This window comes from Anser cygnoides, chromosome 13 (assembly GCF_040182565.1).
Source record: "Anser cygnoides isolate HZ-2024a breed goose chromosome 13, Taihu_goose_T2T_genome, whole genome shotgun sequence".
Lineage (NCBI taxonomy): Eukaryota > Metazoa > Chordata > Aves > Anseriformes > Anatidae > Anser > Anser cygnoides.
This window is the reverse complement of record NC_089885.1, coordinates 7,074,674-7,094,454: the sequence shown is the minus strand read 5'-3', so window position 1 is coordinate 7,094,454 and position 19,781 is coordinate 7,074,674. Positions and strand designations below refer to the sequence as shown.

The 19,781-nt window shown below is 43.4% G+C and overlaps 1 protein-coding gene across 6 annotated transcripts in view; it reads left to right on the top strand.

Annotated features, from left to right (window-relative positions):
- Window positions 1–19,781, top strand: part of ENOX2 (ecto-NOX disulfide-thiol exchanger 2) — a 50,674-nt gene that overhangs the window by 4,649 nt on the left and 26,244 nt on the right. For 3 of the 6 annotated variants that reach the window (XM_067005102.1, XM_067005099.1, XM_067005104.1), the window contains 3 exons: window positions 7,531–7,674; window positions 9,892–10,026; window positions 15,179–15,334. In XM_067005102.1, coding sequence (XP_066861203.1) covers window positions 7,531–7,674; window positions 9,892–10,026; window positions 15,179–15,334 — 435 coding nt within the window. Of the gene's footprint in view, window positions 1–7,530; window positions 7,675–9,891; window positions 10,027–15,178; window positions 15,335–19,781 lie in introns of those variants that run through there. The other 3 variants (XM_067005103.1, XM_067005100.1, XM_067005101.1) reach the window with 2 other exon arrangements.

The window sequence follows — 19,781 nt, the reverse complement described above, 5'->3', positions numbered from 1 at the left end:
ACAGGGGATTGATTTGTGCACCTGCATTTTGTTAACTAGTTGGATGGCAAGATGTTGGAGTGCCTAAACGGCAGTAGCACGAGATTGCTGTTAGGGTGTGCACCCTGGGCGAACCGCTCTGCCTCTAAAGCAGTGCTAGGCTTGTGCACAGAGCTTGTGCTGTCATTTGATTGAACGTGGGTGAATCCAGCAGGTAAGATTTTTGCAAAAATGTTGAAGTGGAAGCCCCGCTAGGGTCCTGTTTTAAGGAATACAATTTTAAAGCACACCAAGCTGTGCGAAGTTGCATTTTGGGTAGAATTGTTGCTGGCATTTTCAGCTGTCGGTAATAAAAATGATCTGTAAAACAATGCTTTTCAGTTCAAAAGAAGTTGACTCTTTTTCCTTTTTTTTTTTTTTTTTTCTGATCATTAAGACCAATGGCCAAGTTCTGTTAGCGGGAACGAGTGGTTGGAAAATGAAGTCTTGTCAAGGGGCTGGCATGAGACCCAGTGAGGATAGATCCTTCCCTTGATTTATGCCTGGAACACTGTGATCTTCCTTATCACTATTCAGACTCTTTCTGAACGTGTGCTGTGAGAGCTGCAGCTTCCATCTGTGCATGTTTTTGTGTGCGACGGGATATGGATCGGAGCTAAAGCTGAATGTTAGTTCACAGACACAATACAACAGGCAATTGGTTCTGACAGCGGCTGCTGGGCATGGCACTGACCAGTTGTAGGGTGAAAATTTTGATATAATGAGGATTTTCCATAATGTGTGATTTCATTATGTGAGCAACAGAGAAATGTGCTCTGAAGCACACTGAAGATCTTCTCTCTGGCTTGGTTTGTTCTGGGAACAGAACCCATGCTGCGGGAGAGCAGTGGCAGTGTGCTCACTGTCTGTGCTGCTTCTGTTCTTGGTAATGCTGCGTCAGTTGCCTCTTGGCCTCTGCCTTTCTCCGTCTTGGGGAAGCAAGTGAAAGCTTTCCCAAGGTGGGGTACTTCTCAGTAGTTAGTGTGTTGTAACAGAAATACTGTGTCAGAAATACTGGGGCCAGGGAGGCCCCAGTAGGAGGAGGGAGGTGATCGTCCCCTGCACTCAGCTCTGGTGGGGCTGCACCTCGAGCGCTGCGTTCAGCTTTGGGCCCCTCGCTACAAGAAGGACACTGAGGTGCTGGAGGGTGTCCAGAGAAGGACCACAAAGCTGGCGAAGGGTCTAGAGAACAAGTCGTGTGAGGGATGGTTGAGGGAACTGGGGTTGCTCAGTCTGGAGAAGAGGAGTCTCAGGGGAGCCCTTATCGCTCTCTGCAACTACCTCAGAGGAGGCTGTAGTGGGGTGCGGGGGTCAGTCTTTGCTCCAAAGCAACAAGCGATAGGACAAGAGGAAAAAGGTGCGCCAGAGGAGGTTTAGGTCAGATACTAGGAAAAAAAATTCTCTGAAAGGGTTGTGAGGCATTGGGACAGGCTGCCCAGGGAAGCAGCTGAGTCACCCACCACCCCGGAGGTATTCAGAAGCCCTGTAGATATGGACACAGGGACGTGATTCAGTGGTAGACCTGACGGTGCTAGGATAAAGGCTGGACGTGATGATCTTAGAGACCTTTTCCAACCTATGCTATGATTCATCAGCTCCTGGTTTCTTCAGCTTCTGAAGACTTCTGACTTGTGGAATTCTTGTCGGAGTCCATTGAAAGAGGACGGTGGGCTTCTCTTCCACAGCACTTGGACCACGTGCTCTGCCTGCGGTGATTAAGTTGTAAGCGCAAAGGGTTAGCTTTAAAACCAAGGAAGTTCTTTCTTCCTATTTTCATCTCTTGAAGAGGTTTAGACTATATGGAAGGGCACATACAATGAGAAGGGTAGCTCTAAAGCAGTTTTTACATTGCAAAATAACTTGTTTGGCATAAAGCAATTAATTGGAGTGAGTTTTACAACAGGAGTGCAAACTTACAGTAATATTTTCAGACACAAAGCTTGATTTGAAGCAATAATATTTTAGCTGTTTAAATCTTACCTCCTAATTCACAGTAAGGAATCTTTGCTGCCTCAGCACTGTCTCAAAGTGCATCCTATGCCTGTGAAATACCAGTTGAAAAAAAGGTTATAGAAAAATCAGTCTCTTGTGCTGGAAATCTCTGAGCAACCTAATAGGTTTTGGTTTTAATCCTACTCTTGTCCCCTCGTTGTACTGGTATCTCTGTTTTACGATTGCTCTGTAAGACGTGTCAGTTGTTATGTGGCTTGTGGTTAAAAACAAACCAAAATCCTCCAGTGGGGAGAAAATGAGGATTTTAAATCTGACCTCTTCACTGATTTACTCCTAATGTGGTCTCACAAATATTGCAGTGGCGTGACCTCAGCCATGGCTTGATGAGACGGTGAATCTGGAGCTGGATTTCTGGTACTAGTGCCCCCTTAATCATGCCCTGTGGGGTTATCGTTGAGCATTAATCTGACACCGTGCATTTGTGCTAGTGCAAAAAATGCTGCTGCATTCACGTCTGGGGGTCATGTGTTGCATCTGTCACAGATCATATCAGATTATATTTAATGGAGAGCCCATAAATAATAATTTTTTTGGGAGTGGGCTATTCATGAGATGTCTGGAGCAAGTCCATGGTCCGTTCTCCAAGGACTGTGGTGTCTCTGGTTGTCTTTATAATGCTTTGGTTGTGTTGTGCCCACATCGCTCACAGCCAGTGCCTGGACCTTGATAATTAGAAATGCGTTTGGTTAGGTGATGCTGAGCTGAGTGCATCCTCATCCTTTAGACAGCCATCGAGTTCAAACCGAACTTCATTTGCTTCCCCCCTGCCCCCCCAAAACAAAACAAACAAATAAACAAACAAAAACCCACCTCCATTGAACTTTAATTCATGCTACTGTTGCCTTTAGTCTCCCACCTACCCTTCGTACAGGGGTAGCCTGCTTGTGAAGGTGGGTTTAGATCATTTTGTGAGCACGAGGTAGGCTGTGATAGCCAGGGATGAGCGACCTCGTTCCTAATATCTTCCAGTGGCATGGGATGTTTGTTTGTTTGCTTGTTTTGTGTCGTGTGTGTCTTCCCCCTGCCCAAGCTGTCAGACTAGCCAAGCTTCTACTTGTTGCTGCAGGCACTGCCTCTGCCCTTGCTCCAGTTACAGAGACCGCAGTGCTGTGGTGCCTGGTGCTAGCTGCTGGAGGTTTGCCCTTCACCAGGAGAGAGGGGTTTTCGTTCTGTCAGTTCCTGCACTACCTCTCGTTCCCTGGTTCAGACCCTCTCTGCTTTGGCATGGGCTGCTAAGGAGCTCTGAGCAGTCCCTGCTTCGCTGACCACAGCTGTTGGAAGCTGCTTCCTGCCCGGTGCTGTGAACGAGCAGAGCAGTTTAGCTTCATATTGATGTCTTACTCCATGTTCCAGTTTCAAGTGAATTCCCAAATTGTGAATCCTTTTGTTCTCCCACTGGGAAAACTGAGAGGTTCAGCCGTCATTCGTGTCTTCCTGAGCATTTATGTGATGCTCTCTGGCTATGGTTAAGCAATAGCCTCGTTTGCTGTGATCTTTTTAAACATCTGGCAGTTCTGCGCTTGATCTAGTTAAAATCTAGTGTTCAGGACTGAACGGGATATCTTGTTGGTGCCTTACAGTTGTTTTGAATTACAACAGCCTAACTTTGTGGATTTTAGAAAACAGGTTGGTGATGAAAGTATTGTTGATTACCTGGCTCTTTGTGCTCTGCGTGACTGTAGAGCCTGTGAGGAGTTAGATGTCCTGTAGGGAGGGCAACTCAGGATTACTCTGCTCTAGGGAGCCGACAGGAATCTGTCCCTAAAAGAGGTGTCAGGAGCAAAGGTGGCTGAGCTGGTGGCTGAACATAAAGCTGAGAATCCTGGCTTGTTTGGGAGGTGATGCTGGGAACCTAATGCTGCCGCAGGAGGGTTCCTCTTGGGGGGAGGGAAACCCCAGTCTGTAGCATTATGGAAAAGACTGATGTAGTGCCTGTGGTTGGTGTGTGTTGAAACGAATGGGCCTATCCACGTGCTTCTGGAATAGCCTGTGCTTAAGGTAGCTGTGCATACACAACAGCGTGCCCTCCCAGCAAACGAGGTCGGCAGCCTCCTGGGCTGCCTTAGGCTGAGCATGGACAGCAGGGTGGGAGATCACTGCTGACCCTTCCGTTCAGCACCGGCGCAGGCGTCCCTCGGGTGTCGTGTCCGGCTCTGCGCTCCCCACTGCGAGGCAGTCGTGGATGTACTAGAGTGAGCCCGGTGAAGGGCCATCAGATGGGATCGTAGAAGACGTTAGTGAGCTATGAGAGAGCTGGGATTGTTTAACCTGGAGAAGAGCAGGCTTGGGGTGGGGAAGATCTCTCTTATCTCTTGATAAAAAGGTAATATCTCTTATATCTCTTATCTCTTGATAAGAGAGGTAAGTTTTACAGTCGCTCTTTTTATTTTCTGACTACTTTACTGTGCACGGCCTCTCTATTTTTAACCTGCTGCATTCGTGATTTGTTTTCCTGAAGCCTTATGACCTCCGTGATATTTTGACTTTGGAGTATTTAAGAAACAGCATTGTAGGCATCTTGCATAGTTGTGCGTGACTATTGTTGGTTGTTGCCAGCTGAACAGTGCTTGTTTTCTTGGCTGCTTCTTGCATTCTCACCTTTCAGTAGCTAAGAGAAGAGCCCCCTTAGACTCTCTGTATCCACTCTCTTGTCTATTTACAGCCATACACAGCAACTGTATTTATTAGCAAGTTCTTGGAAGTGGAATCCTCTAGAATAGAAATCACGGCGCTGCCTCCAGCTTGCAGTGTGTCTAGGGAAAGGATCGGTATAAATGAAGCTGTTGCCATGTTTCAGCCTATCAGTGCATTGAGGCAGCGTAATTGGCATCTTTGATACTCCTGTAGTTTTGCTGGTTTCTCCCAGGAACATATGGCTTAGCAGAAATGCAGCTATTTTTATCACTTCGTGTTAGTCCAGATTTTTTTTGCATTGGCTTTGTGTTCACAGTGAGTTTGATGAGATAAAGATAAATAAAACTGAAAATTTTAGTGTCCCTTCAGTCTTGCATCCCTGCAAGGGCTAGGTCCAACAGAAGGTGGAACAATGAACTCAGAGCTCAGTTAAGGGCAGTATACCTCTCTAAAACTTGCTGTGATTGTTTACAAAGTACTTTTTTCTTATTACCTTTTTTTTTTTTCTTTTTTTTTTTGAGAAAAAGGCCATGGTAAAGAGGCAGGAATGGTTAGGGACAAATTCTTTAGGCACGTAAATGACACACAGCTGACCATCACCTCAGTTTGTCCATAACAGATCTGTGGAGAGTGATTATTGAAGCTCAAAATTACTCTGGAATGGTTGTAATGCCTTGAACTAGGAAACACGCTGGAAGCTGCAAAGCAAGATTTCTTCAATCACCTTTGGTTCAAATTTGCGTAATTAGTTTTTCTTCATGTATATAGTGGCTGGATGTGGTTTGTCTTTTTATTCTGTTTCCTGATATCCCCTAAAGGTTTGTAGATGTTGCTGGGTTGACTAGGTATCCGTCCATACTGGGAGGGCAGACATCTTAGAAATACACCCATAAGTAACTGCATGAATGTTGGTGTCCTGTCTTGAATTGGGTGCTGTCCCAGCGGCTGTGCTATCCTCTGGATCGGGTGTTTGCATGCTCAGGGTGTGCAGGTGGAAGTTTGAGTGGGCAGAGAAACTAAAGCCTAGTGATGGAATGAGTTTAAGGGTTGCTTCTGTGGGGTGGAAGGGGAAGGAGTATTTTTTTTTTTTAATTATTTTTTTAAAGTCACTTCTTTTGAGACTTGACTCTTTCAGGCCTCTGGGTAGCCTTTCAGATCTTTACTTGAGTAACTCCAGGACAATTTCTGAGACACCAAAACCAACCAACCAAAACCCCCCCACCTTTTCCTTGGAGCAGCTTCAGAAAAGGTAGTTTTACAACGTTGGTCAGAAAGGCAGAGGGATGTTGGGAGTTAAACTCTGAAGAAGAAGCAGTCTGAGGACTACAGTCATCAGGTGTAGGAGTCTGCCAGGACCTTATGCTGTTGGCATTGCTATTGAATGTTCTTCCATTGCTACTTCACTTTATCAGTTTTCTACCTGTTGCAGGGAGCCCTCTGTATGTGCAGCCTGATCTGAAGTAGCTGGTTGCCTCTTCGGGCTGTGTGAGCGCAGGTGGCGGACTTCAGCTGTGAAGCGCTTGGACACCTGTGGTGGAGGCTGGGGGTAAATGCACAGGCTGGCCTGCCAGTGAGCGTTTGCTTTCTTTCTGGCAGCTTTTGTTCTGCTCAATCGTATTACTCTTCCTTAACTGTTGCTCCTTCTTCACGTGTAACATGGTAAACATAGCATTGGGTATTTCTTGTGAAACCCAGACTCAGCACTGAAATAACGTGTCCTGCATGGAAACGGGGATATTTGTGAGTGAGGAAAAACTCAAAACTTTCACGAAGCACAACAAACGTGATGTTGAGTGATCAGCGAAGTAATTTTTAAGTAGGGTTCAGACTATTTGTTTCTTGGTATTGCAGAATGTACTTTATGGCTAGAGAATATTTAAGAAGTTACCCTATTTTTAACACCTTATTCTGGTCTTTATGGGTCTGTACGGGCCTTGACATCTCCTTCAATTGGGAACCATCCTGGAAAGCATGGGTAGTGTCCTCCAAAGATCATGGCGTAACTCAGCTTGTAAGGTGGATGATGGGCAGCTCAGTCTAAAGCTGACATCGTGTGCTGTCAGAGGTTGTGTTTACAGTAAATTTTGTGTGTGGATCTAAGCCTGCCACAGTTCCGTACTATTGTGCTGTGTCAACCACATCTTAAAAGAGCTATACAGCTTTTGCTCGGTACCGTCTCACTGCAAAGTAGAAGAGGAGGCATAGGTTCTCCTGATTGAGCTTTTAGGGTGGAGTGGAGGTTAGAGCAAGGGAAAGAGATGGGAGCTTCCTGTGGCACAGAAGCAGGCGAGGAGGTCTCAGTTGTTCATACCATCTTAACTGTTCTGGTTTTATATCTTCTAAATCTTTTTATATCTTTGACCCATGTTAAATTAAATAAGCCTACCTACACTTATTCTTGAGTAAACCAAAATCATCAGTAGATCTTCTCTATCAATAACAAACTCTGAGCAATGTGACTAAAGGCACTCCGGCATTCCGAGAGCCGTGACTCTGCCAGCACCTCTTGCAGCATGTGTCCGTGTGTGCCCAGCACACAGGCAGGCCAGCCATGGCTTCTGAGTTTCCGAACTGGGAAATGCTAGACAATGCCAGGGAGACGCACCTCTGGTTTATAGCATAACACGCTTGATTTTTGTGAGTCGAGAGAGGAGTGTTGGGATTAATGTTTATGAGTAATAATTCGAAGTGATATCAGTGTAACATTAAGATCAGGCATACTTGTGAGGATAAACAGCAGGCACAATTCCTTAAGGGGCCTGAAGGGTACCAGCTGTACCTGGGACTGGGCATTTCTTTTATTACTGTGATCCTGAAGCATCCCAAACCATTGTAACTGTATCTGAGTGCGTTTTTGTCTTTCAGGCTTAAACCATATGTCCTTTGATCCTGCCAGCAACAGCAAATCTCTGCAGTTCAGCAGCACAAGTGGTGCACGGGTGTTGGAAAGCCCAACTGAGAATGGAAATGATCCGGGCAAGAAGAGGAAGAGAACAAACGTTCCTCCAGGTGAGCTATGTAGCAGCTGAGTATTTGATGATGGACAAGACACCTGCTTAAGTGCAGACCAAAACCAGCTGCTGTGCTAAGATGTCAGTGCAGAAATTGCTCTGCGCTGGATAGATGGAAATAAAGTTGTGGTCTGGTACTGTTTGCAGTCAGACCAGTGTTTGTGTTTCCATTCTTACATGGCTTTGAATCAATCATCTTTAGTATTTCTGTGTAAAAATGAAAGCAGTTTTGTATTTTTCAAAACCATTGTGGAATCACTATACCTGTCCCAATAGATGTTTTTTTCTAATTCAACAATATCTCAGTATTAAAATCATGACTATAATGAAAAGTAGTAACTTAGAAGGTAGAACAGTCTGAATGAATGGAGACATTCATGGTTAAGATAACATAATGAAACCAAACTTGTTGAAGCTATTATTGTCTATTTAACACTTTTCCTTGTCTGTTTTGCCCTAAGATATCTCTTTTCAGCCAAAGTAGGGCTCCTTTTCCTCTTCTGAGTTATTAAAGAAGATAGCTTTCTCATCTTCTTGGACACATTTTCTCCAATTGTAGAACAAGACATAGCGTTAATTTCAGTTTTGCAGTGCATAGTGTGATGTGTTATAAAATCATTACCTGCCTCTACTACCAAGAAGCTACGAACATCAGGAGTTCTTTGGAGGTGTGAAAGCCTGAGTGTTTTGCTTGGGAGTTCAGTTAACATATTGATGGCATGTGAGTGTCTCTCACTCCGAATGTACCTTGCAGTTGCACACCTCTCCCAGGTGTGTTACGTGCAGCAAGTGTGAGACCTCTCTAGCGTGACAGAAAGAGAACTGGAGGGAATTTGCTTTTTCCCTCTGGAAAGGATGTGGTGGCTTCCACTTTTGTGCTATCAAATATATCTCATGTGAAGTGAGACTTCAGTCAATTTGCAAGTACAGGTAATGTAGATGTAGCCAGTAGGACTGTCCCCTGTCTGAAAGCAGTCCTAAAGGACTGGTTCAAGTGGGTAGCGTCAGGAATTTTTGTTCTTTTCATTATTTCTCTGGACTTTTTGCCTGTAATTAAAGAAGGACTTCTGGGTGATGTGAAGATTGGAGGCCCTCTTGGACATAGCGATCACAAATTAATAGAGTTTTCGATTCTTGGAAAAGTAAGGAGGAGGCTTAGCAGAGCTGCCACCTTGGACTTCCCGGGGGCAGACTTTGGCCTCTTTAGGAGACTGGTTGGCAGAAGCCTTTCTTCTTGCAGATAACTAGTGACAGGACTAGAGGGAATGGCCTCAAGTTGCACTGGGGGAGGTTTAGGTTGGAAATGAGGAGCCATTTCTTCTCAGAAAGAGCAGTCAGGCATTGGAACGGGTTGCCCAAGGAGGTGGTGGAGTCACTTTATTGGATGTGGAGGGAAACATAGTGACAAGACATGAGACAAAGGCTGAGGTACTTATTGCCTTCTTTGCCTCAGCCTTTAGCAGCAAGACCAGTTGTTCTCTGGGTACTCAGCCCCCTGAGCTGGTAGGTAGGGATGGGGAGCAGAATAAAGTCCTCATAATCCACGAGGAAATGGTTAGTGAACTACTACAATAAACTTTTCTGTGCAAACAGAAAGAAAAGCATTTTGTCTTGGTAGTGGTACATGGAAGTAATCAGCTAAAGGCATGGTTGACCCAACTAAATCATTGAACATTTGAGTACTTAACATGAAGCCAGGTATTTGTATAATGGTAATGGTTCCACCTGGCTCCCCAGATAACTCTGCTAGATGTTGAGTAAATAACAATGGAACTGCTGCGGCCAGAAACACTGTTCTCTGCTTCATTTCTCCTTTTAGAAGGGAAGAAATGTCTTCAAATGGGAGTGGAAATATTCTCTGCTTGAGCAGACTGGCAATCTCCAATTTCAGTGTAATTATGGCAGTTTATGCCTGCTGAACATTTGTCCCTTCTTCATAAATTCTTATCTTTAATCAGTGTTCCTTCAAGGTCCCTTAGAGCTGTGTATTGTAACATACAAAACATAATTTACATGCTTTTGGAAGTCAGTTCTTCCATAGACTTGCTTCCTTGAAATGTCATCTACTTGATTTTTTTTTCAGTTGGCCCTTTTTCTATATGTTAGGGTCAAATCTGTTTTTGTATGCTGATACCTTAGAGCCTTCTTGAGTAACATATGTCCAGCAGAAAACTGAAGATATGCACTGAGCTCTTCATTACCTTTTTTCTCTCAGCAGATAGTGGCAGAAATCTAAGCCTAGACTCCATTCCGATGGGTTTGCCAATGTCAGACCCAACTGCCTGGGCCACTGCGATGAACAATCTAGGGATGGCTCCCATGGGAATGACAGGACAGCCCCTCCTGCCTGGTATGTGAGTTATCCAGACTGTGTCCACCTTTTCTTTCAAACAAGTCTTTGGGAAGAACCTATTTCACTTTAGTTAGATTAATGTGTTTTTTATGCAGTAGGCATTTAATGCATTTCAAACACAGCGTATAATGTCTACAAGTGATTTATTTAAAGGTCAGTGTTTTAAAACTGATTTCACAAGAAATGAGAATACATATTTATTGATGCAGACAGTGGCTGCTGGGGGTTGGTTACCTCAATAACTCTGCAGTGGACTAGCAAGAGGAGCATCTTGCACTGAGACATGTCTACAGAGCTCAGGAAACCAATGACGTCAAGTAACACATTCTAAGATGAACTGAAACTGTGCTTAGACTGAAGGGGGGAGGAGAATGAAGAAGAGAGCAACAAAGCATTAAAATGGATATGGTAGAAATTAATGGAGGATTCTGCTCAAGAAATGGCCACTTTGTTCATGGATGAGTCAACCTATCCAGTTTGTTAAAGAGCTTCTGTCATAACAGACCTGCGCTGTACCTGTGGTGTTTTTACTCGGGTAGGCAGCCAAGCTCCACCTCAGCTGCTCTCTTGCTCCCCCTCCTCAAAGAGAAAGTAAGAAAAAAATATGATGGAAAGGGCTCAAGTGTTGAGATAAGGATGGGGAGATCGCTCAACAATTACCGTGATAGGCAAAACAGACTCAGCGTAGGGTAGACTTTTCTGTCCCCTGGGCATAGTTTCACATTTGCCTTTGCTGTAAGAGATGCTTTCATGTCTTTTTCTCCTGCTCACGTACATGTGCCAAGTGAAAATCAGTAGAAGTCTGTACTGGGAGCGTATGCAAGTTTGAGGCCAGTTTCCCATTCCCTGATGTAAGAATGGGGAAGGCTTTTGGTCTTCTGAGTAGTGTTCATCCTGATCCTTTTGAGAGTAGACTTTGGGATCAGGAGTTCTGCAGCCAACACAAATGACTGAGAATGTTTTAGAAGGAGCATGATGTTTTTTCTGATCTGATTGCAAGAGCAGAATGCCCTGGTGAATGTGGATTAGTTCTCACACACAATGATATTTTGAGGTTTAGACCAGTCATATTTGTAGTATCTACATAAAAATAAAAAAAGAGAGACAGTGGAAGCTTGAAATGCTGTGGACCATCTTTGCTTAAAGCCAGGTGAGATTAAAGTTTCAGGTCACAGTAAAAAAAAAAAAGGCTAAAAATGCTTAAGAACTTACTAGCTTAATACTGTTTCTACAGATGAAGTAAAGCATGTAGTTGTGAGATGCTTTGACAGGATTGCAGTATCTAAAATGAATACACAGCATCTTTCATGCCATCCAGGTAAAGCCAGTTTTGTATTGAAAGGTTATCAGTTTTCACCAAACAAAACTGCACCTGCCAGGCCTGTTTCTGAACTTGTTAGAGTCCTTGAAGACTTTTTTCCTCCTTTTTTTTTTTTTTATTTTCCTTACAAATGGAGCCTGACTCTTCTGATTTTGCTTCTTAAGCCTCTTAGGTGCTGGTCTGTAGCCACAGGCTGAGCTTCTTAACAGGAAAAGCAGACCTCTAAGCAAGACAGCAAGTTGTCCAGCATTTGAATATTGCTGGTTGAGCAATAAAAAGTGGGGGTCACCACAAATCCAAAGACCACAGGTTCTGTTTCCCTCTGTATACACACTTTCTACCTTTCTTTACAATGTGGTTGTTCACTACCCTGCCAGTTCTTTTGCTTCTGATAATTGTACTTTTTACACACTTTTTAGGAAGCTGTAAGTCTAGCGTAATCAGAGAAACACCCATCCTAGATTTCTTCTCCTTCCGATTCCTCAAGCTCCTCTGCTACTGTGTTCCTCCATTAGGATTTTCTCTGATTGGCATCTATGTCCATTACTGTCAACTGACCTTGAAGGAATAACAAATTACCAGGACAATAGGAGACCACATGCTCTCATTGGTGTGAAGATTTACAGAATATGAAGAAAATTAATTTAGAGGCTTACAAAAGCAGTAGCAGTGAATTCACTTGTCTGTTCTGGACATGTGGCAGACAGCCCAGAGTAGGGCTGGGAGGAAGAGCCACCATCCTTGCCAAGGATGGTGAGCAGGTGGCTGAAACACACCATATTTTGCACCTTTTGCTGCCAGCTAGTGTGATTTCCCTGCAATAGCATTGTGAACCTTGCTTCCCAAAGATGGAAGACTTGGCTGTCATCAGTTCTGATGTTTAATGATATTTATGCTCTATTCCCGTTTTTTTTTTTTTCCTGCTGTGTCCATTTTCTGCTGGCCAGCAGTGAAATACTCCTGATCTCATAGGTGTACCTATGCCAAACTGTGCAGAGATGACAAGCAGGACCTTTAGATTCTAACACATGGGCATTTCAGCAGTCTGCGTTTTCCAGCAGATCACTACTGCTCCCTGTCCCCCATCCTCCCTACTGTCTCAGCAGTGTGAGCTTTGGCTGTTCCTCCTCCTTCCAGATGCTTTTTATGGGCAGCAGTGGGCAAGGGCCAGATTCTCCCTGCTGATGTTTCGGAGTACAGCTCCAAGAAAATGATGAGTTTCTTTGCCATTTCAACAACGATTTCTGTAGGATGATACCAAGGCTGTGTTTATCATAGCACAAGCTGTGGAGAAACGATGAGTTGTGGGTGTGCGCCAAAGTGGCATGGCTCCATCTGCACTTCTTAGAGGGGTACCTCGGGGCCTGTTCCGTTACCTGCAGCATGGACAGGGTGTGGTTGGGATAGACAGGCAGTATTTGTGAGAATGGTTCAAAACTTCACAGCTGGGATTGAGTTTACTAGCACAGATGTCCTGCCCTCCTTTTTGGCAACAAGCATCTCATTGTAAACCTTTGAAATCTGAAAGAAGTACTGGTAAGTTGAAGGTTAGGACGTTGGTTTTGGCAAGTGTTCTTTCAGCCCTTTGGGAAAGGGACTGTAACTGTGCTCGTTGTATTTCAGTTTGCTTTCAGTGGTGATATTGTTTCAGGTTGCATCAAGACACTACTTGCTCAGGACTAAGCCCTTTAGTTTTTCTCCTGCTATCTCACATCTTCAAGTGAGTGTTACCACTGAAGGTCACAGCCATTCACAAGGTGACCTTCATCTTGAACTTCAATTGACCAGTACATGAATGTAAACCCCAGGGATCTGGGGTGGGGCAGCCCCTTTGCATTTTCTCTTTGCTGCTCCAAGCCTGTGAGCCAAACCCCAGCTCAAAGAACACTTGCATGGAGGATTGCAGTAGAAGAAGCAAATCCTACCCCACGATAGCAGACGTACAGGTATATCATTGATCATACAGCCCCAGCCTAACCCTAGATCTGAAAGTCATACCTTGCAATCTATTTCCTCTGTAAACTAACAACCAGTGTATGTTTCTGGGGAGTTGTGTGGCACCAGCATATGTGCTGATCCTTTTTTTAAGACAAGTGAAAGTACTGTTTAAAATAGCTGAAAACAGTGCTGTCTGCTTGGTCTTTTCAGCAGCATAATTTCTGAAATCTACATGGAAGTTTAAATATTAAAATTCTGTAACTTTAATGTCACACATTGCAAGCCAGGTATCACAGACTGGATATCTCAGCGTTAAGTGATTGTGAATAAACTAGTATATCTCAAAAGGATAAAATTCACATGTATCTTTAAATCGATTTTTTCCACAACTGGCTTCAGGGAAGTTTATTTTCCTTTCTCTGAAAAGTCTGTTTCATGGCAGAGGATTTGCTTCATGTCAGAGGATTTGTGTTTGTACTATGACGCTGTTCATGTGTGGTGTGAAATAGCGAACAAAACAATATACATAAAACTGTGTAGAAATGTAGCCCCAGATAAAATATTTTAAAATACAAAGGAAAATAGAATTCAGCTACCAAACTCAGACATCCAATTTGTACGCTAAAAGCTGTCTTGCATCCAGATTATTGTTCATCCAAAGTAGGAGCTTTTTCTAAGTAGAAGAGAAGAGTACAAAACTGCTTGCCTGCATAAGGGATATGAATAGAACCTGAAATGATGCCAGCTTAGGATCAAAGGAAAGTGCTGCCTTGCACCACTCAGTTCTGCCTATTTGTAATTTTCATCTGTGCCTTACAAAATAAATCTTATCTGCCTACATCTGAAAAAAAGCAGCCAGATTCAGAGGTTCCATAGTGCTCAGGATAGCATACTCAGTGGTAGTGTTTTGTGGTATTTTGGGGATTGCCTAGATCCTCAGAATTTCTTCTGCTACAGAGAGAGGAATGGTGGTAGACAGTAGAGAAGATGATGTGCACCTGCAAGAGGAAATTGTTCCTGAGATCTCAACCTGATAGTACCAGCTGGCCCTGGTGGTGTCGGTTGTCCATACAGTTTAGCTGCTGACATTCTCAAACTCGTGAGCTTTCTTTCTAAGGAATTTATGTATATGGTTTCTATTTTGGTTGCATGCAAGTATTGCTTCCGCAGTGTTCACAGCTTCAGAACAGATAAAATACCTCTCATTTGATAATTCTCCTTAGCTTTAGTTAGCATTGGAGGTTAAATGCAAGAGCAAAGTCAGAATAAAATGCTACTTATTCAGATATAGTCAGAATACTAAATAAAGCCTAGAAACAAGTTAAGCAGGGTAAGATGTGTGTTGCCATTGCAGGTTACACTTAATGGTAAAGTATTTCCTTAAATGCTCCTGTTTATTTTATCCAGATTTCTTCTGGCATATTCTTAGCTGCTGAAATTCGTACACTTGTCTAGTATGCAAGGTGGTGCCCTTAACACCATGTCACAAGCTGTCTGCCCTACTTAGCTACCTCACAAAATTGAGCTGGGTTTGCTTTTACACTGTTGCCATACATCATGGATTTTTTTTTTATATGGGCAATATAATACTTACTGGGAAAGGTTTTGATGCTAGATAAGAGATGGTATCTACAGAGTAGAAAGGGAAGTAGTTTATTTGAACTGAGGAAGTCTATTTGGCTGAGGCAATTGACGTAGTTTTTTAAAAGTTTTTCTAAGGGTATAAATGTAAAGTTTTCTGGTGAATTCTGATTTCTGGAATCCCTCTGTGTTGTTGTTTATTCAGCTAATTTTCACTGATGCATGTGGGTGGAGTACTTAATTTGCTGTCTGAATGAACAATTACTGTATAAGTCCAAAACTGATTCCTTTATTCTCTTCCCCATTTAGATTTTGATCCTGCTCTTGGGATGATGACTGGAATCCCTCCAATCAACCCCATGATGCCAGGCTTGGGGATAGTCCCTCCTCCCATTCCTCCAGATATGCCTGCTGTGAAGGAGATCATTCACTGCAAAAGCTGCACTCTCTTCCCACCTAACCCACGTAAGTGTCTATTTATGTTTTGTCTTCTTTCTGTCTGTATATGAATGTGTGTGTATGTGTACAAAAATATGTATATAAAAATGTGTATATGAGAGAAGAGCCATTGCACTGCCTGGACATAGCTGCTGTGGGGTGAGTCACCATGCTCAAAAGCATGATGCTGAAAAACAGGTGACAGAGCTGTAGGAAAAATCTGCTTTTGTCATTGAGTGTTTGTAATTTCAATAAATAGTGTTTTCAGTTCAGTTAGGTTAATAAAAATTGGGAAAGAAAATATTTCAGTCCCTGGAACTGGAAACTATACAGATGAATAGTGGTGGGACATAAGTGCCAGCTGCAATGTTAATACCTCTTGTATTCTGGGGAAAGTGTTGCTTGGCCTTATCCCATGATTGCAGCCCCATATGCCTCTGGGGGAGCATTGCTGTTGCATCATTTTTTTCTGCCACATGCTGGTGCATGTGCAGTAGTGTGAAGACGTGCTCGTGACCTCTGTCTCCCGATCCTGAAAAATCTAAGTAACAGGTGATTTCAGATCTCAGTGATTTTTGTCTCAGGGAATTAAAGGAATGTTTCCTCATTTTTTAGGGCATTTTTTAGGTTTCAGAAAAAAAGTCATAAATGCTAATGCTGTGGTTGTTTTGTTTTTGCTATGTAGTGGCTGATTCAGAAAACAAAGCATGTTTGACAAATAATGTTCAGTGTGGACTGTATGCTGCAGCAGAAACTCAAGAGCAGCCTTAACAAAAACTGCAGTTTCGCAGCTGTGTTCCACATGAGCGTGGTGGGAGCCTGGGATAGTGAGCTGTAGCTGGTGTTCTGCAGGAATCTGCCTTCTAATGCCCAGTAGACCTTCTTAAATCCCCGTAATGCTTACCATCTGGGCTCCACTGGCTATCTTCCTCATCAGAAAAAATGAGGAGCAGACTTCCCTTTTTTCCCCTGAGATTTATTACAGGGCCATCACCATTGTGGATTCCATCTGGAAAACTTGAAATTGTTCTTGAACCTCACTGAACATCTAATGACAGCTTTCAACACTTCTTAATGGAGGCTACCGTGTTGGCATGTAGTATAACGGGTATATTAGATTCCTCTTCTTATTAGTGTTGCTCCTGAGGAAGGAGCTTTCCTACCTGACTTCTTTCTGTGGTCCTTATTCTGTAGTGGGAATCAAAGAATATTCCTGCTGGGAACATGTCATTCTTGTTTTCTGAGTTACAACCTAAATTACATAGATAATTACATAAACATCACTTTTATAGGTAGTATGGATCTGTGTGTGCTGGTGTAGCTCGAGAGGTAAGTGTGAAGCGTGTGCAGCTGCAGTACAGAGTTTAGTTTAGTTTTGCCAAATGATGGTGTGAAGCTAGTTCCTGGTCTGGTAATTAGTAGTAAACTGTTGTGGCCATGAGAGTCTGTTAGACCTTTTAAGACTGCTAAGTCCAGCAGCCAGCAAGGTGGTAACCTGGAGCTTGTCAGTATTTTGCCAAATATCACTGTGAGACCTGTTGCTGCTCTGGGGAGAGTGGGCTTACGTTCTTTGTCAGAAAGCAACCTCAGACTATGTCTTTATGTAAAAATAAAATGTATCTTTTTGAGTGTTCTGGTGGCTTCTTTTTCTGGGGTCTAGGCTGCAATCTTTATATGTTCAGACGTTTTTCCTCTGCTAAAGCTAGTTATCATATGAGGGAGGATATTATAAGGGAGCAGACCACTTTCTTCAAGCTTCTGTAAGTAATGTTTCTTGTGTTTGGCTTGCATTCCTACTTGTAGGCTTTATAATGCTTCCTTTTGTTGCATATATAATGAAAAACATGAACTGTGCAAGCTGCTCTCAGAGTGCATAATGTACATCTTGCCGTAAGTTTTGTATCGGGTCTACATCACATCTAAGCAATGCTGCCAAGGCTGTTACAGATTTAGGAGGGACCTTCTCAATACTGGATACTCCTGTTATACATGGAGCAAAGTTTGGTATGTTCCACGGAAGTGCACAGCACACTTGTATACCTAGGAGACTGGGAGGACAAGGCTGTACTTACAAAGGGCACATTGGACAAATGTTCCTCAACACCTTAACTGTATCAATTAAACCTGTGATCAGCTCTGCCTCCCCGCTGGAAAGAACATGAACTCCATGGGGCTGTTTTATTCTCCTTCGATCTTTTTGACTGGTGCTGGGGCCTTGGTCACTCCTTGTTACATGACTGTCTGTGATACAGTAAATGTTTGACTTGGAAAATCAGAAATATGTGACCTAATGTGATTAATATTGTCCACAGAGCAGTGTTGAGCTGTGGCACTGCAGTGCTGTATTATTGCTCTGAGCAGACCAGTAGCAGTGGGAGGCTGTTGGCAGTTGAGCAAGGACGTAGTTCTTGGCCAAACCAAGATTTAGTAATGCATCTCACGTTTGCAGGAGCCTGTACATGCTGTCAGCAAAGCTCACGTCAAGATGTAACAATTGCTTTTGAATCCTCCTTACTTGTAGCCAGCTTAGCAGGAGCAGAGGTTGCAGATCTACCACAGCATTATCAGTGGGATGCGGGCTTGTGCTGCTTCATTTATCACTTCACTAAACTGACTCTGATTTGAACAGCGGAAGGTGCTATTGCAGAGAGAGAGAGGGCAGGTCTTAGAAGTCTTAGTTTTCTCTTTGAAGAAAACAGGAAAAATAGTGAACGCTCAGTAGTGTAGCCATTTTGATGTGCTTGTCATGAGACTGGATTTCCCATCACAAGATACTTATTTGCAAGACTTGTGAAATGAGTTAACAGCTTTTAATGGCCTGTTTGTCACCCTGTGGTTGGAATGGGGCACCTCCACTTGGTTCACATTACTGGGGTTGACAGGAGCTGCACATAATCATGTTCCCTTTGTCTGCTTTCTGCAGTGGGTACCAACATATGGCAGAGCCTGGCATGAGCCCTTATGTTAATGCAAGCAACTTGGCAGCAAGCACTCCCCCAGTCTTCCTGAGATTACTGTGTGCTAGGTAGGCAGGGCTTTGCTTGCCTTGTTTTCAGAGAAGAAGGTGCCAGATCCCGTGAGCTGTACTTACTGCCAGACAAGCAGAGTGAGAAGCACACCCAGTAAAGCATCAACAATAAATTTTCAAGTAGAAAAATAAACAAAAGTTATGAACAGGGAAAGATAGAAGTATGAAGTACAATCTCAGGCATACTTCTCCCCTGAGCCTGTGTAGCTCAGCCACAGCGTTGGGGCCCTGCAGAAGTCTCTGGGGCTGTTTCAGGTAGGAGAGCCTTGAAATTCTCGATTGGAAAAAGAGGAACTTACCTAATCTTTTCAGAAACAGTGCTGTTCCCTGGAAATATGACACTTTAATTATGCGGAGAAGATGCAGGAGATTTTTTTTTAGCTGCATGTCACTATATAATTCACAAGAAGGTGCCACCAGATGGCACCCAAATCTGATGGGCTCCCAGGAGTGAGAGTCTGTGATGTTCCCGTGCCCAGCATTTTAAGTAAACTCTGGTAATGCCTCGTCTCGTGATATATCAATTAGTATACCATTCCCCCAAAACAAAGAACCAAAAAAAAAAAAAGAAAAATAACATCCAACTGTCCTGGAAACAGCTTTTTATTTTTAATTAACTGTTTACAAGCCAGTTCAAAAATTTTGAACGCTATGTCAGAATGAAGATGCACTGCAAGTCTTCCCACCCTCTGAACGTGTAACAGTGTAATGCATCTCTTTGTGCTGGCAAACAAGTAACGCTCACACTCAGTGTTGTGCCCTTTAAGTCCCAGCTCATGGCCCTGATACCCCACCATCAGAACAGCCAGGTGATAATGTGCTCAGTTGGGCAATGGCTGAAATCACAGAATCATGGATTGTTCAGCAGCTTTGTGCCGTTTGTACATGTCCTACCATTGGCAACGGGGAAGAAGAGGAAGTAATGACTTCTTCAGGAAGTAATGCAGAAAGGCAGCAATGTTCAAGGATCATCCCACTGTGGAAGGATGAAAAGCTGACAGCTCCCTCACTGTCTGGGAAGTGCCTGTCCATAAGAGACCACACCAGGGTAATTAAGCACAACACTATTTATCTTACCTGTCCCTTAGCACACCAGCCACAGTCCAGTACCATATGCATTATTCAAACAACAAATCATTGAATGTTGTTCAAGGTCCTGGTCTTGCATCTCTGCATCCAGTGAAAGACACCTAAATAAAAATAATATTTGGATTTGGGGATCACAATGTGGGCAAATGAAGGTTGTTTCAAAACACTCCACAACACTTTGCAAGGCTTTCCCTGACTGCAGAAATCCTGCCAGCACACTGTCAGGGCACAGACTTTACAGACTGCAGTATAGCTTTAGAATCCTCTGTATATGTTTTCTACTTATTCTGTATGTTTGGACAGTCCTTGAAGCTGTGCTTGTGTAACACCTCCTGTGATAACTTTTTGAGGTCCTAG